The 17,550-nt window shown below is 41.4% G+C and overlaps 1 protein-coding gene across 2 annotated transcripts in view; it reads right to left on the reverse strand.

Annotated features, from left to right (window-relative positions):
- The window catches only part of LOC133422948 (NACHT, LRR and PYD domains-containing protein 12-like), a 229,237-nt gene that overhangs the window by 166,191 nt on the left and 45,496 nt on the right, over positions 1–17,550 (reverse strand). Inside the window, exons 9-13 of one of the 2 annotated variants that reach the window (XM_061713011.1) lie at positions 12,269–12,442; positions 11,948–12,121; positions 11,628–11,804; positions 8,346–8,519; positions 6,048–6,230 (exon numbers count right to left, since the gene is read on the reverse strand). The exons of the other annotated variant lie outside the window; for it this stretch is intronic. Of the exons in view, the coding sequence (XP_061568995.1) occupies positions 6,048–6,230; positions 8,346–8,519; positions 11,628–11,804; positions 11,948–12,121; positions 12,269–12,442 (882 nt within the window). The remainder of the gene's footprint in view (positions 1–6,047; positions 6,231–8,345; positions 8,520–11,627; positions 11,805–11,947; positions 12,122–12,268; positions 12,443–17,550) is intronic. 2 annotated transcript variants of the gene reach the window in all.

A 17,550-nucleotide genomic window follows, 5' to 3' on the forward strand; every position in this document is an offset into this window, starting at 1 on the left:
ATATATTATATAGCAAACACTGACAGTAAATGTGTGACAGACGGGACCATCATATGGCCGTTGATTTAACGCAGAACCATAATTCAGGCGAAGCTGCAGTCTGTCTGCGCTGATCCTGACACAGCGGGTCGGAGCGGATTTGGTCATGATGTTTAACCTGTGTTTTGTGATTAATAAGCACGGGTTTTAATTAAATGTAATTTACGAAGGATGATTTCACGTTCAATAAGATAAATAATCAATAAAATACAAAGTTTTGGCACAAAGGCTTGGCCTGCTTGTGGGCGAGTGGAGGGGGGCACAATAAGAGAAGGTGGCAAGATATAAGGTGAAGAACTAAAGAAAAAGTGGCCTTTAATAAAACTTGTGCAACCATTTTTAAAATAGCATGCAGCAGAATAAAGACTCTCTCTGCGTATTCTTTGATTTTGGATGTCGCCTCCTTGCCACAATAACAGCAGCAGCAGATTAGCACCTTCCTTTCGAACGTATTAAATACAGACACAATCACAATACGCGCAATTACTTTCAGGCTTGGTAAATCTCATTGCGCGTGGTAAATGGAGCAATTTGCATCTTCCCCTCCCAGTATTTAGGATTTCTGCCGGGTACGCCCCATATTGATTATTCATCAGGGCAAAAGTACTAACTGAATTGCGTGTGCAATTTTGCGGATTTCAGAGACGCAGTCCTCTTTGCACGCTGTTAGTAGATCAGCTGGCACATTGGTTTGCGGGTGCTGTCAAGTTTGCACACGTTTTTACGCACCCAAACCTTTAGTAAATCGGGCCCTAGATGTAAAATGATACAAATAGCTGCAGCTCTGTGTCTGTGTGTGACTCTCTGTGTGTGTGTAAGGCTACAGCACTATGTGCGTGTGAAAGCGTGCTCCAGCAGTGGGTGCAGCGCTTTGCGAGCGGCTGCAAGATCTGTGTCTGCAGAGAGAACTTTTTTGTTCGCTGGAAAAAAAGGGGGTTTTCAGAGGTGAAGCTCTCGTCTTGGAAAAAACATAGAAAAATGGAAAATATAGTTTGTTCTATCATTCTAAGCCCTGAATGAAGGCATAGAATCATAGAAGGTTAAAATTGGGTTAATTCATCATTTAATTTGCAGATTACTTTTGTAATACTGTATTTGACTTGGATTGTATGGAAATGTGATTCTTGCCATTTGTGAGTATGAGATGATTGGGTTGATTGTGACATGAATGTGAAACATATCAATCATTTTTATTTTGTGTGTTGTGATGTCACGTACTGATGATTGACAGCTTCAGAGAATGGGTTTCGTCCCGTAAAATGAGCACCGCTGTATTTTTAGAATACAGTAGAGTGAGGCTGTTCATAAGCCTACTCTCATTTGTATGTAGCTGATATTTTACACAGAAAGGGTTGTATGGAGGAGAAACAAACCCGTTGTACAATCTTTTTTAGAAAAGAAGAACTCTGAGTGCATACTAGCCTATTCACACTGAAAATGTGTACATTTATGATCAGTGTTGCTATCATTTAGGTTGGGAGTTAATTTGAAATGCACCAATTGAGTTTGGTTAGTGTAGTTTGAGGAGAAGTAATTTACACATATGCACTAACACACGAACCCACATATAGATGATCTGAAGTGTGTAATTAACGTTTAGTGGGTTTTTGTCTATGTGTAGTTTACGCATGGGGATTTATCCCACAATTTTCTTAAGACTTCTATGAGTCTTCATAGAAGAGCATGCATTTGCGTTGCAGCATGCAAACAGAAGATTAGGAATCTCCTGAAGACTATATGATTAATCTGGAGATCATTTTCTGACAATTTTCTGACAATTTTTCTGGCATTTCTTTTGATTTGGGGAAAATATAGCTCAACAACAGTTGAGAAGGCATTATTTGATAGAATGCTCCTTTCAGTCAGACGTTTTGTGACAATGAATTATTGTTTATATATATATATATATATATATATATATATATATATATATATATATATATATATATATATATATATAAGTTCACTGAAGACTACTGTTTACGTTGCAGGAGAGTTGCTGCACTGACAGTTTTTATGTAGTGTTACTTTAATAAGACCATAACCCACTTGGGTTGAAATAAGAACGTTTTGAAACAGAAGAGTTCTGTGGTCCTTGACTCAGATAGGAGACAGAATTTAAAAGGTTTTGCCCCATCTAATCTGGTGATGGGAGGGGGGGATCTCTGAGGGACATAGATATCCGACCCTAGAGGATCATTAAGTCAGACTTGCCGACCTGCCAGGATGCAGAGGTCAAGAAGTGGGAGGGCCACTTATCTGGGGAGGAGTCAGGACTCAGGCAGTCCTGACCCCCCTCTATCCCCTGTTGACATTAGAAACAATGCTCTTGCAAAGAGAGAAAAACATTTGGCTAAATGAAGGTGCTACTGCAACTAGCTACTGTAACTTCAGAAGGCCTTTGTCTGGAGCGAAGAAAACTGGTGCTTCCAAGGAATCTGTTCCCCCTGGTGGCTAAGTTGAGCCATAGGGAGTTTCTATGGCTCAAACAGGAGGGAGTATGGAAGGGTACATATGATACATCATGAGGATTAAATACTAAATACCCTTTAAAACCCTTTAATACCCTTTTTTTAGTAGGAGTTTTCCGACATGTTGCAGATACAACATGAAAGGACCTATCCATTTGAAGTCGTTCATATGGATTTCATTCTTGGAGTGAACTAACGGCCTGTTAAGTTAAGGCTCAGGAAAACCATGGCCTGAATGCCGACCATTAGTCGAACTGTACATGAGAATGTTCAAGTTCTTGTGGGCTGCTGTTTTCTTCCTCTCCCTCTCCTAAGCAGGAACTGCTGAAATGGGTGACCAGGTCCTGAGTCGAGTGGTGAAACGTCATCACCCGTCAGGACGGGCCCTTTTGCTGTCCAAGATCAGGACACCGACAGCAGTAAAGGCTGCTGAATGATCTACTGCGTTCACCAGTTGCAGTGAAAGAAAGAGAAATGTTCCAGGCCTGAGTAGGCGGGAAGTCGGGCGGTACTAAAACCCTTGCCCGCTGAAGAACTCATCTTGATGCCTACTCCCAGCCACGGCCTGAAGAAGATGACTAGCCAAACTGACTTGCGACAACAAACTAGGAGAGGAGTCCGAGGAATGGAAGAGACTTTTTCATTACTGAGTCATGCTGACATAATGACTGAGATTACGATTCCGACTATTACTGTCATTGTACTTCTCTGTGTTTTCATTACCTGTATGTTTACGATGACATTGGAGTGTTTTATTTTGTTTACTGTGAAGTTTCATAAGAACAAGAGGAGGGAAATCTGAGGTTAATCAACGTTTTGGAACAAGTTTGTCCTTATGAAACGATATGAAGAATCAGAATCAGAATTAGAAAACTGCCTGTTTATCCTTGTGACATTCTTTGACATACTCAGGAGGTTAAAACTGCTGACTTCCTGGTTGGTCAAATTAACCATTGTCTTTAGGTGCATCTGTTTCAAGACCCCCATCACATGCTCTAACAGATAACAGGGAAGCGACTTCCTGAGTGTTTGTCAGGGGGGTTGACTGACAGCCGTCACATTGTCTTTAAGGGTTAGTTGACCATCTCATGACAACAAAACCCCCTTGACCATTTCTTAAAAGGATGTCTGTTGCTCTGCACACCACGAGATAACCGAAAAGGCATAAGTGTGACTTTTCAACCACATCATCTGATACAATGTTTGTTCTCCATCTGTTTCCTGTTTCTGTCCATTGTCCATTCAACTATTTACTATTGGGTGTCTTTTACCCCCAACGTCTGTTATCTATACATTGTTTACCAAATATGGTCAAGTTTTCTGTCAGTTTTACCAATAAATAGCTTCCTGCAAGGGGAGGGTCTTTGGGAAGCATTTGCTGATGGGAGGTTCTGCCTCTGTCAGTATGCTCTCTCCCTCCTGCAGGAGTGCCTGAAAAATCATTCCACAAGTCTCTGTGTCTTTTCCTAAGTTATAAATTTATGTTGATGATGTAGGAACCTAACATAGCCTATCAATTTATTAGCTTCATGTAGCAGGGCGAGTGCTACAGGGGCCGACCGAAGGATGGAGAGACACGGAGTTTCGTGCAGACCCGTTTATTCGTCACAAAACACCAACATGTGCACAAGCATCACACAGCTGCAGCTCCTCCGACCATTGCTGCTGTCCAGCTCTGCCTTATAAGGCAGGCAGGGTGGAGAGCGGGCAGCCACTCAGGTGGATGGGACACAGGTGCGCGTGTCCCATCAACCTCTCCACCCTGCCACAGTTCATATTCGTGACATTTGGTCTTATTAATGTCCTGTCCCCAGCAAAAAGTGTACATGCAGGTTATGCCGTTATATCGTCCCTACCAATGTTGAGACCAAACCCAGCCCTTGAAAGACGTAGTAACTTCAGCTCTGCAACTCCACCAGTGGATCCATCCATACAAACTCATGTTGTGCAGCCAAATGATTCAAGTTTCCACACAAACAAACATGTCAGGAGGAATTCTGGGACAAATGTCAACTCATTCATTTGTATGAAGAGAAAATGAAGCATTTGTTTGAATGTCAGAGACACAAAAACATGAAGAACTGATGTCTAATATTTCAGATAGTAAAATTAGTTTCATACAGATGAGAATTAGAAAGCTGATGGCAGCTTTATTTCACTTTTCTTACTTCAACACACGTGTACTTATATTTAGTTTTACACTCTGAAAACCATAAACAGACATTGGCCCGGTTTCCCAGATCAGTTAAGTAGCTCTTAACAGCGAAAGACTTCTTTCACAGGCTCCTTAAGAAGGTTTGAAAGAAGTCTTTCGCTGTTAAGAGCTACTTAACTGATCTGGGAAACCGGGCCATTATTTGTTGCACCTTATGTCCTGCTGTCACTTGGATGAAATGATCTTAACAGATGTATTAAGACATGATATTAAAAAACTAGAAAGAGATGTTTTCCATGGTGAGAGTTTTATATTTGGTAAACTTGTATTTGTTGAAATGAAATTGAATGGTAGTAAAAGGAAGCCAACGTGGGTTCGACTGATTTCAGCCACAGTAAGAAGTTATTCAGTAAATGAGCTGTACAGCTCATATGTTGGACTACTACACATTCAGTCTGTCCACTATTGTCTGTCAGACCCTCTGAGTTTATTAACAGCATCTGGAGGACATTTTTGAGCGTATTAGCTGTTTAAACTCCTTGTACGTTTCCATTAGAAGTTGTTGTTCACTCGGTGAAACATCAGCGACACTCGTCCTCTCCATTTCTGGATCAGGACATCTGGGACCGACCTCGCGGTCTGCTTGAGACAGTCATCAACGTGCACGTACCAGGATTAGTTCAACCTGGCTTGACATAGCTGCACCTTCTCATCCTGGATCGTCTTCCTGCAGCGGAATAATCCAGGATGAACTCAGGAGGATATGTCAAGCCTTTCTTACACATCCTGGACTTCTTCTTCCTACTTTCATGCAACAAACTTCCCAACTGTCCCAGAAAAACTAGATCAAGATGATCAACCATGAAACTAATCCAACCATGGAAAACATTTGAAAAAACTGCAGAGAAAAGGAGCTGGAGATGAAATCTGGAATACAACATGTAATCCTGGATCAAACTGGGATTTATTCATGCTTTTTTCTGAAATATGCTTTTACATCGATATATATATTAAAAAAATGTAATGTAATACTAATAATTAATTACATATTTCCTCTATTACCTATTTAAATGTAAGAAATTTTTTTTATTTCCCAGTTAATTCTAGTTTGTTCAGATGTTTTATTCCAGGCTCAGACACATCTCTGGTTCTCGGGTTGTTCCTGTCTGACACATTCAAATGTTTAGTTTTTATGTCATAAATCAGAAGATGAAGTTTAAGGAGAAACAAACTGTTGGAGGACTAAAGCAGAGAAGAAGAAACCAGAGCAGTAAAAGATGGTCAGTGTGGATCAGCAGGAGATCAGCCTGATGTCTGCAGGTTAGTGTCAACATAACTTTCACATCAGATTCATCTGAACACACAACTAAAACATGTCTGACCTCAGAGTCTCCAGTCTGCAGTCTGGATTCTCCAGGAAACCACACAGATGTTTCACTCCTGAATCCGGCAGGTAGTTATTACTCAGGTCCAGATGTTTCAGATGTTTCAGATGGGAGGGGTTGGACTTCAGAGCTGAGACCAGAGAATACCAGCTGATCTTTGACATCCAGCATTTCTCCAACCTGAATGAAGAATAAAAGATGTGAGTTGAAGCCACCAGGATGCAGGTTCCAACAGTCCAACAGAACCAGTGAAAAAGAGCTTCATCAATATTCATGACATCATGCTGCTGCTCCAATAAAGACGTAGTGACTTCAGCTCTGCAACTCTGCAGCTCCACCAGTGGATCCATCCATACAAACTCATGTTGTGTTTGAATATCTCAGTCGGTACAAACGTTAGAATCTCAGTGTTTGGGATCAGATGAAACATGTTGGACAGATGACAGATGAAGATGTTTGTAGACGACACTTCAGCTTGTTTCTAATGATGTCAGGAGCAGATGAGTCCAGAGACCAGGGGTCCGTTTCACAAAGCAGGTTCAAAAAACTCTGAGTCTAATCCTGAACTCTTAGTTGATCTACTCTGAGATCGGAAACTCTGAGTTTTCGGTTCCAGAACAGCGGATTTGAGTTAATTTACTCAACTCTAAGTAGTTTCACCTGGAGTTACGCGCGTGCGCCACAACTATCAAAAGCCAGCATTAATGGATCCCTGATACAACGATTCACCATGGCAACCTGCGAAAACAAAAGATCCATATACTTTTTTTTTTTTTTTTAAACTTTATTTAACATTTCAATTTACAAAATCCCTTTGAGGAAACAGTTTGCATCTCAAGATCCACATACTTCACGCCACTGGAGTTAGAAGTGTTAATACGTGCGTATGGCAAGTATGAGAGCATATTTCAGAAAAAAAAACAGCTGCTGCAGTAAAGGAGACAATTGGCGAAAGTTGCTGCCCGAGTCAATGTGTAAGTTTGAATGCAGTATTCATTTAACATTTAAGCACACTGTCGTGTAATATTACAGATGAAAACAGTGGTGGGATGGTATTAAGTGGTTTTAAATACATTTATGGAAAGACTCTGTGTCTATTTGTATTGATTTATTCTATTACTTAATACATATAACATAACTACAAATGCATATCAGAACAATATGATGGATTTCACTATGTATTATCTTTCCCAACACTTGTATACCCCCTCATATCTTGAAATGTGATGTCCCAGCATCCCTGACGACAGTGGTTGCTCGTTTTTAGTGCGCTCTGCAGTGTTACTAACTTAAAAAAATGAAAAGGAAGCAGACAACCACGCAATTAAAAAAAAAAGAAAGAAGGCAAGTGATGGGTCCAATGTTGCCCCAGCAGCAGAAGATAACGAGGCTGATGGATTAATTATGTTCATCTTAAAGTAAGATATCAAATCACCCTACCCTCTTATAAATCTGTTTAAGGGAAATATTTGACTTTTTTTTACTCTCCCTCTCCTTTTTGCATTTGGACTTTGTGGCAGGGTGGAGGAGCTGCAGCCACTCAGGCTGATGGGACACAGGTGTGTCCCATCAGCCTCTCCACCCTGCCTGCCTTATAAGGCAGGGCTGGACAGCAGCAAGGGGAGAGGAGAAGCTGCTGCTGAGACTGGTGGTCTGCTGCTGTGGGAGAAGGTGCTTGGGCACGTGTGAGTGTGTTTTGGCAAATAAAGGGTTCTGCACTAAACTCCGTGTCCTCTCTATCCTGCCGGTCGGGCCCCCGTAGCACTCGCCCTGCTACAGACTTTAACTGTTTGAAGTTAAACTCGGATGTCCCTGCGATATTGTTGCACTGACATAGTGAATAAAGTAAACGAGTTAAATTGCATTTGTCAGATACGCTTTTTCTGCTCTCTCTGCCGCTTGCTGTCTGTGGTGCAGAAAACGGATGCGTATTGCGTTAAGGCCCATTGGCTGAATTGAAGCCACTGAGGGAGGAGACGGAGAGAAACTCAGGGTTTATTGAAAAAAACCTGCTAGCGAGCAGGTTAGGTTCGGAGCGTCTGTTACTACGGTAACTGACCGAGAGCTTAAGTTACCTCTCTTTGTGAAACAGGCTAGAGTTACCTCTCTTTCTCTGGTTTGAGTTACCTCCCTTTGTGAAACGGAAAAATCAGAGTTTCCCTCATTTCAGGGTTAACAGACTCAGAGTTTTCACTAAACCTGCTTTGTGAAACGGACCCCAGGATGGTTCAGTGCAGGTCAGGTGTTTGTGGTTGCAGGACTCACAACTTTTACAACTTCAGTCAGCGAACAAACCTCAGAGTCTCCAATCTGCAGTCTGGACTCTCCAGAAGAACACACAGCTGCTTCACGTCTGAATCCTGCAGCTGGTTATCACTCAGGTCCAGATGTTCCAGATCAGACGGGTTGGACTCCAGAACTGAGACCAGATCATCACATCTGATCTCTGACAACCTGTAGCGCTCCGACCTGGAGAAAGAATAAAACACAGATAAACATCTAGATGAGTGTTTTCTCCTCCTCCGTTCAGGGGGGTGTGGTGGGCAACACTGGAGCTTCACAGTCACAAGGTTCCTGGTCCAAATCCTGGCCCGGTTCTTTCTGCCTGGCGTTTCCATGATCTTCCCTCATGTTCACTCAGAAACTCCACAGTTCAGAAACACGTCTGTCAGGATTCTTGAAGCTTCCACATTAAACGCAGGACGGAAATACTGGATCATCTCTTTGATCAGATTATCATTCTTAACTAAAGTACTACGTTTACTTTCAGGAATGTGGTAAAGTATTGTAGAATAGTGGTGAGTACTCTGATTACTATCGGGGGATCATGGAAACCCTGTATGGACTTGGGAATGCAGGACTGGACTTTTACTGGTTCTGTTGCTGCTATCAAATTCAACATGTTTTGGTATTTTTATCAGAATTATTATAATTATTTTATCATATTTCTGTTAATAATGGATGAAACACAAATGACAGACTTATCACAATCAAACAGAAGCGATTGTAGGAGAAGAAGAGGTTCTGGAGAATTAAACACTATTCAACAATATTCCTGAAAGTAAACAAAGTACTTTGTTGTTCAAAATGACCGGGGAGCTGCTGACTGAAAGAGCTGTTGGACGCTTCCATTGTTGACTCAAGCAACACTTTTACTCTACAATATGTTCACATGTGGGACGGTGCACGTGCAGTGAATGTACAGCAGCGTGGAGCCCGGGGGAGAACGTCTGCTGTAAAGAGATACGGCGGTACCGACAAACCCAAACCTCACAGCGACTACAGCGGTCCATGAAGAACCTTCTGGAGGGAGATGAAGAGTTTCCTGCTTCTCTTCCTCATTATCATCATGCTATGCTGGACCGGATCTGTGTCCTTGGACCTGTTTCAGGTCCAGCCCTGATCGCTACGTCTGCCTGAGCTTATCTGCCTTAACTGTCTTGGGTTCTGACCCTGGCCTGCTGTTCCTGGATCTGTCTTCTGACTCACACTAACCGAACTACAGACCGTCCTGGTCTCTGGACCGGTGGCCCGTCCCTGCATGGTCCCCGTCTCCCTCTCCTGATCCCTCTGATTCCTATTTGGGTCAATAATTATTTAGATGAGCGCTCTTGACGGCTGGTCGGCCGTCATTTCAGGCCAGTCCGCCAAAACCTCAGAACAAAATGTTAGTTTGTGAGCCTGTCAGCAAAAACCCGTCTTCGTTCAGGACATGTGTGGTCTGTGTCTTTGGGGGGGGGGGGGCTGTCTCTGTCAGAGATGTGCTTTCATAGAGGATTTAAAGATGAAGATGAATATGAATATGAATACAAAACTCGGTTTTGTCTAGTTTTGTCAGGTTCTGTCTGGACCTGGACCTGCTTCATGACAGCAGGAACACACATGTGTGACAGTGAGGTGTGTGTGGTTCTAACAGAACACACATGGATCACAGCAGGTTTCACATGAAATGTGATTGAATGATGAAGAATCAGCAGGGGGTTCAGACTATCAACACCTGAAACACCTTCAGCTGGGGCCTCATTTATCAACCGTTCGTACGCACAGATCTGTGCGTAAAGCGTGCGTACGAGCATTCCCAGGCGAAGTATGGTATTTATCAACATGTACCTGTGCGCAGAAACACGTGTAAATATAAGCACAGCTCCGACCATGCGTACACACAAAACCTAGTGGTAGAACAGTGAAACTACAAATAGAACCCATTAAAAGAGTCACATTGTTCAGCGATCTCAAACTTCACATGTGAAGTTTGAGATCGCTGAACACTGTGACTGAACATGTTCCCCGTTTCCTCCAATTAATAAAAATTCTCCATTAGTAATTCAGACATTTTGAATAATTGGTGTGACAAGCTATAAAAGACAGCTTTGGCAGGACGACCTGAAAAGAAAATACAAGTGCGCTCATGGATTCCACAATAGTCATACTTTCCCACAATCAAAGTCACAGATAACAAAAATCGGGTAAATGGTTATTGATGTCATTAATTAATAGCCTGCTTACTGTGCTGTCTTCCATAATATTTGTAAATATATATAATATAAACTTCTAAGTGGGGGTGCTTTTCACGGCAGGGGTGCTGAATACGGCACAACACCGGCAGTGTTGGATGCAATAATTTCTCTGGCCATAATTTACACCCAGTTTCCATACACACATCACCAAGTCGAAATTAAACGAGGATTTCATGCCATCGCCGGATTCCCAAACATAATTGGAGCTATTGCACCCACATCGCCATAAAAGCACCATCACATAATGAATTCAGTTACGTGGACATGAAAGGATTTCATTCAATCAATGCACAAATAATCTGCGATGCAACTATGTCTCTGTTGCCCGTCGTTGCCCGGTGGCCTGAACGCACGACTCATTTATTCTGGAGAACAGCTCGGTTGGTGTTTGCACCTCCAAGCAGGAGCTTTTGACTCCAACCAAATCTTAATTTATGGATAATCTTCCAAGAAATATATCAAACATTGTCAACATAATTATTTTACAAGCTAAATATCACATACATAAATGCAAATGGAATGGAAAAAACGATATTGCCAAAAGCTTATATGAAACAATGTCTTTGTTTCTTAATTTTTATTAATACACTTCCCATAGCTTGTCAGTAAATGTATCTTTTTTTCTTTTTTTTGCTCTCAATCCCCCCAAATGTTGAATGTCTGTAGATAATTGATTATTTTGTTTCATTTGCCTTTTGTTGTAAACTCTACAGAATTTTGTTCAATAAAGTTTGAAAACCTCCAAGCGGGAGCTGTTGTTGCTCCATATATGGTCAATTGGAGGCGTTTCTGTATGCAAATGACGGTAACCATGCACGAGCACGGCAGTTTAGAGCAGGTGGGATTTATCATCACTGATGTGCGTACGACCAGCGTCCGCACGTTTGATAAATCCGGATTTTTTTTTACTTACACACATTCTAAATTTCCTTCCTACGACAGGATTTACAACCTTTTCTACGAACGGTTGATAAATGAGGACCCTGGACTGACGGTGTCTTCTCTGTTTGAGGAGACGAAAACCTCCAAGAAAACTCCAAAAGCTCCAGTCAGGACCGACCTGAGAGTCTGCAGCTGGTAGTCTGGACTCTCCACCAGATCAGACAGCTGCTCCACATCTGCAGCCTGCAGTTTGTTGTTGGATCTCAGGTCCAGATGTTTCAGATGGGAGGGGTTGGACTTCAGAGCTGAGACCAGAGAAGAACAGCTGATCCCTGACAGACCGCAGCACTGTAAGCTGCACAAAGACACCAGAGAAGAAATCAAAGCAGTAAGATGGTCAGTGTGGATCAATAGAAGATCAGCCTGATGTCTGTAGGTTAGTGTCAACACAACTTTCACATCAGATTAATCTGAACACACAACTAAAACATGTCTGACCTCAGAGTCTCCAGTCTGCAGTCTGGACTCTCCAGGAAACCACACAGATGTTTCATTCCTGAATCCTGCAGGTCGTTCCCACTCAGGTCCAGATGTTTCAGATGGGAGGGGTTGAACTTCAGAGCTGAGACCAGAGAAGAACAGCTGATCTCTGACAGACCGCAGCTCTCCAACCTGAATAAAAACACCGGAGAAGAAGAAACCAGAGGAGTAAGACATTCAGTGTGGATCAGCAGGAGATCAGCCCAGATGTCTTCAGGTTAGTGTCAACACAACTTTCACATCAGATTCATCTGAACACACAACTAAAACATGTCTGACTTCAGAGTCTCCAGTCTGCAGTCTGGACTCTCCAGGAAACCACACAGATGTTTCACTCCTGAATCATGCAGCCGATTCCAGCTCAGGTCCAGATGTTTCAGATGGGAGGGGTTGGACTTCAGAGCTGAGACCAGAGAAGAACAACTGATCTCTGACAACCAGCAGCGCTCCATCCTGAATGAAGAAGAAACAGCTGATGATTTCTGTAACCGTGTTGAAATAAATATTTCAGAAAACATATTTGAATAAATAAGTTCATAGTTAAACAGCTCTGAAGTTGAAATGTTAAGAAGTCGTTGACCAATCTGCCCCTCCCAATGTACCTGTACTCAGCAAGTACTAGAATCCTTAAAAAGAATGCAAAAAATCCTATTCTGAAAGATATGATTGTAGTGTGGCAAGTTAAAAAACATTTGAGAGAAATGTCCTCTCTTTGTTTTCAGCCCAATATGGAGGAATAACGCCTTCCCTCCGGGAAAAGCGGAAATGGGATTTAAATCTTGGGCTACTAACGGGCTGGGAAAAATAGGAGATCTTTACAACTCGCAAAGGGTGCTGATAATTTTAGGAGAAGTAGTTGATATATTTAACATACCCCGTTATCATTTTTTTTTTAAATACCTGCAGTTGAGAAATTTCATTAGAACACACCAAAATCAAACATTATGCATCCCCGAAATGTCGACCATAGAAAAGTGAATGACCATGAATTGCCTAGAGAGGGGTTTAATTTCTAAAATATATAAATGCCTGGTAGACGGAAGTACAGAGACATCTACAAGACAGCTGGAGGCATGGTGAGAGGACCTACAGGAAGACCTCCCAATAGAAAAGTGGGAGGAGGCACGCACTAAATCACAATCGACAACTACTAACACCCGCCTGAAATTACTACAATACAACTGGTTGATGCAAACGTGTATAACTCCAGAAAAGCTAAACCGATATAATAGCTCTATAGCTGATGTTTGTGTTAAGTAGACTCAAGTGCTCTTAATTCCACAGCTGTTTATATTAGGTTTACATCCACATCATTTGAAGATTAAAAAGAATCAACAAAAATTTGTATACTTGAGGTTGTTAATGGCAAAAAGAGTAATAGCTCTCTCATGGAAAAACACCAGAAGACCAAGTATAAGCAGGTGGTTGTCCGAGCTATCCACAACTCTCCCTTTGGAAAAAATTATCTATACCATAAAACACCAAGAACATAATTTTCATAAAATCTGGGACCCTTTCATTTACTATGTATTAAGAACAAATTTGTCAAGTGTGATGGAAGAATCTGGGGACGTCTGAACAGTGGCACTTTGCAGTAAATAATATTGAAGAAATATATCCCTTTTTTTTCTATTTGTTTTTACACAAGGTAATAAAATGGACTAACGCATTATCCTGATCCCCAACCAAGATTTGGAACGACTTGGAGGGTGGAGGGTTGACATGATTGTTCAATGTACTGTATGTAACTGTTTTATTTGATACTACTATTTTATTTTGTGAAAACAATAAAAAAGAAAGTTGGTAAAAAAAAGAAGTCCTTTACCAGCAGAAGTCCTTTATCATAATGTTTTGGTATTGTTCACTAAGTGACGTTATAAAGGTTAATGTTACAGAAAATGCTTAAGTGCTGAAACAAAAAGTGTGTAAAATGGAAAGGAAGTGGGACTCTTGTAAGTCTGTAGACTCTTATCGTGCATGGAAAAAAGTCTAGTCTCTAAAAAAGCCCTTTGCACAGCTAGAACAGCTTATTACTCATCGTGGATAGAGGATAAAAAAAATATAAAATAAATAGTTAGTGTTTAGTAAAGCTTTAGTTAGTGTTCAGTTAACCTCTAGTTAGTGTTTAGTAAAGCCTCTACTTAGTGTTTAGTAAAGCCTCTAGTTAGTCTTCAGTAAACCTCTAGTTAGTGTTCAGTAAACCTCTAGTTAGTGTTTAGTAAACCTGTAGTTGGTGTTTAGTAAGCCTCTAGTTAGTGTTTAGTAGGGCTGCAACTAACGACTATTTTAATAGTCGACTAGTCACCGACTATCGAAAGGATTAGTCGACTAATCGGATCATTAGTAATTTTTTCTTAAATTTAGTATGTTGCTTTAATTATGTGGCAAATGATAATAAACACGAGAAAGATGGGAACTTCAATGAAAAATACAGGACTGTCTCAGAAAATTTGAATATTGTGATAAAGTCCTTTATTTTCTGTGATGCAAACATGTCATACATTCTGGATTCATTACAAATCAACTGAAATATTGCAAGCCTTTTATTATTTTATTATTGCTGATCATGGCTTACAGCTTAAGAAAACTCAAATATCCTATCTCAAAAAATTAGAATATTCTGGGAATCTTAAACTGTAAGCCATAATCAGCAATATTAAAATAATAAAAGGCTTGCAATATTTCAGTTGATTTGTAATGAATCCAGAATGTATGACATTTCTGTTGTTTTAATTGCATTACAGAAAATAAAGAAATAAAGAACACAATATTCTAATTTTCTGAGACAGTCCTGTAGATATTTTATTCAACTTTGCCGCTGTTCATACAAAAAGTTAATAAAATGTCCTATTTAAAACCAAGGACAAGTATGGACATAAATCCATGAATGAATAAACATCTATCCATTATTTTTCATTTTTTGAGGACAGGCAAATGTGTAATTAAAAATAAAATAAAACGTCTCATATTTCTTCTCCATCAAGTGGGTGAAATGGGTTCTGGACGGCAGGACGTTCTCTGGGTTGAACTGGTGTATCATTTGTTGAAACTCGTCACCCAGACCCGACGTGCTTTCTCTCCAAATACTCGTGCATTACCAACGTGCTCCCGTGATAAGCAAGGTCGGCTTTGCAAACCTTGCAAGTCATCTTTTTATTTACAGTATCGAGGCTAAAAGGCTCCAAAACTTTAGAAGTTTTGTTACGCGCAGCTGCTACAGGACGCTGTCATTTCTGTTTACCTGCTACCGCTCGGCAAAGACGCTATCGCGCATGCGCGACTCTCGGCAGAGAACGTATTGAAGTGAGACGCCTCACTCCGTTGGAAAATAGTCTGGCGACAATTGTCAACAATGGAATTCATTGTCGACAATTTTGATTATCGATTTTTGTCGACAACGTCGACGAATCGTTGCAGCCCTAGTGTTTAGTGAACCTCTAGTTAGTGTAACTCTAGTGTCTTAGGGCCAGCACTCGTAGCCGCAGCTGCAGGACCAGACTTGAGCAGCTGTTCTGAAACAGAGCTTCATCCTAGAGATGCTGCTACAGAGCTACGCTGCAGGGGGACACCAACATGATCCACTGAGGGGTGCCGCCAGTTACCTGCCAGTGTTTATGTTTATGTAATAATTACTTGGGGGTCATGTTCTGGTCTCTGGAAAGATCCCAGAGACAACTGTGTTGTAATAGACGCTGTATAAAGAAAATTTTATTTATTTGGTAATTCTGTTGTGAACAGCCAATTGCATTCAAGGGTTGGAGGGGCCAAGGATACGATTGAATGTGTGTAGTGGGGAGGGGGGCGGAGTTACAGCTGTGGGGGAGGATGCAGGACGGATGACAAGTGTTATCTGCTGTGACGGGAGACTCTCAGGTGTCCGACCAGGACTCTCAGAAACTGAAACGGTGGTAGAGTCGGTCAGTTCAAGTGGATCACTCATTCAACGAAGGCATTGACCGAGTTGCTACTAAGACAGTGGTAATTGCTTGGCATGGACTTTGTTAAGAGGCTAGCGACCTGCAGGCTAAATCGGCAGAGCCCGGGTGGATCTGTGAGCCTGACAGAGAAGTGATGGATCCTTACAGCGTCGCCTTGAGGGGACCGACGGAGGCTGAGTCATCTCTGCAGCTGCTGGATATCTCTGCTCATCCTCCAAGACTGTGGTGGTGCAACGTCACTGAAGGGACCATTGTCTTATTCAGCCTTCGTTTGTCAGTGGCTGGAATATTTGGACATTTGAGTATTACTTTATTTTACTGCCGGCTATAAGTTAATCATATGGGCCCAAAGGACATCTCTGAGTTTGATAGAGACCATTCTGAATGCTTTTATTATCCTGAGGGTTGGAAGCGTTTCTGAATAGTTTTGAAAGCAATATTTAAGTACTATTTGTTTTCTTTAAAGGAACATGAGGCTCCTTTTAAGAAATGAGACTCTCTAGCGCCACCCTTCGCCACGACGGCCGTCGGGGGTACTGCAGCCAACAGCGAAGCCGGCACGGGAGAACGGGGAGAACGCGCATGCAGCGTCATTTGATGTCACCTCCGCAGGACAGTGCGGGAAATTCCGGCCCGGAATTGCAGCACATTTTGCAGCACACAGCCTGTTCAAGGCAACGGAGAGATACGCTAGAGTAGTGCTGGGCGGTATGACCAAAAATGTATATCAAGGTATTTTTCAAAATTATATCAGTTTCACGGTATATCACAGTATTTTTTTTGTCATGCACAACTGGGTGTTAACCACATTTTCTAATGATTTGGAAAGGAATTGCTGCAGTAAATTGGCTTAGAATGGCCTATTTTACTGTCATGAGGAGGAAATATTGTAGAAAAACATTAATGTCCACACCAGTATAAATACAGGTTTGCATGGCCGGCACTAATGATTCTAAGTAAGTGAGAGAATCAGTCACACAACACCTAAAGACTTTAAGTGTTGTCTGACTGATCTTTTACAAAATTACAAGCTAGAAAATATTTATTGAACATAAAAAACTGAACATTTTTTAATTTCCAGCATTATGTTGTTTTGGTTCCACCTCCTGGTAAATGTGGTAAAATTCTTATGTGATTACTTTTTGGTTGGCCAACGATTTATGTTTGTGGTGCAACCGTTACGGGAGTGGCCAGTCTATTTCCTTATTTTACAACGCCGTTATTAATTGTTCGTTTTTTTTCCCACTTATTCCACCGAACACCAAAAGTGTTTTTTTTCCATTTTCGGCCGAACAATTTGGGTTACCGAACAATCGGTGCATCACTGCTGCTAAACAGTCCCCTCACAAACAGTGTCCAGCGGCGCTACGTTCCCAACGTTGTGTACGCTACTGTACATACTCACCGGTATTATGGTATATGAAAAATTCATATCATAAGAAAAATAAACACCGGTATTCGGTATGAACCGGTATACCGCCCAGCACTACGCTAGAGGGCTCATTTGTTTTGGTTTGGAACGCTTCATCTGACATTATTACTAGAAAACTTAAAACGTATGCAAATGTTTTTCATAAATCCTGCCTCAATCCTGCCTCATGCTCCCTTTAAGTAAATGTTTTT

The sequence above is a fragment of the Cololabis saira genome, chromosome 22, assembly GCF_033807715.1.
Source record: "Cololabis saira isolate AMF1-May2022 chromosome 22, fColSai1.1, whole genome shotgun sequence".
In the NCBI taxonomy this organism is placed as follows: Eukaryota; Metazoa; Chordata; class Actinopteri; order Beloniformes; family Belonidae; genus Cololabis; species Cololabis saira.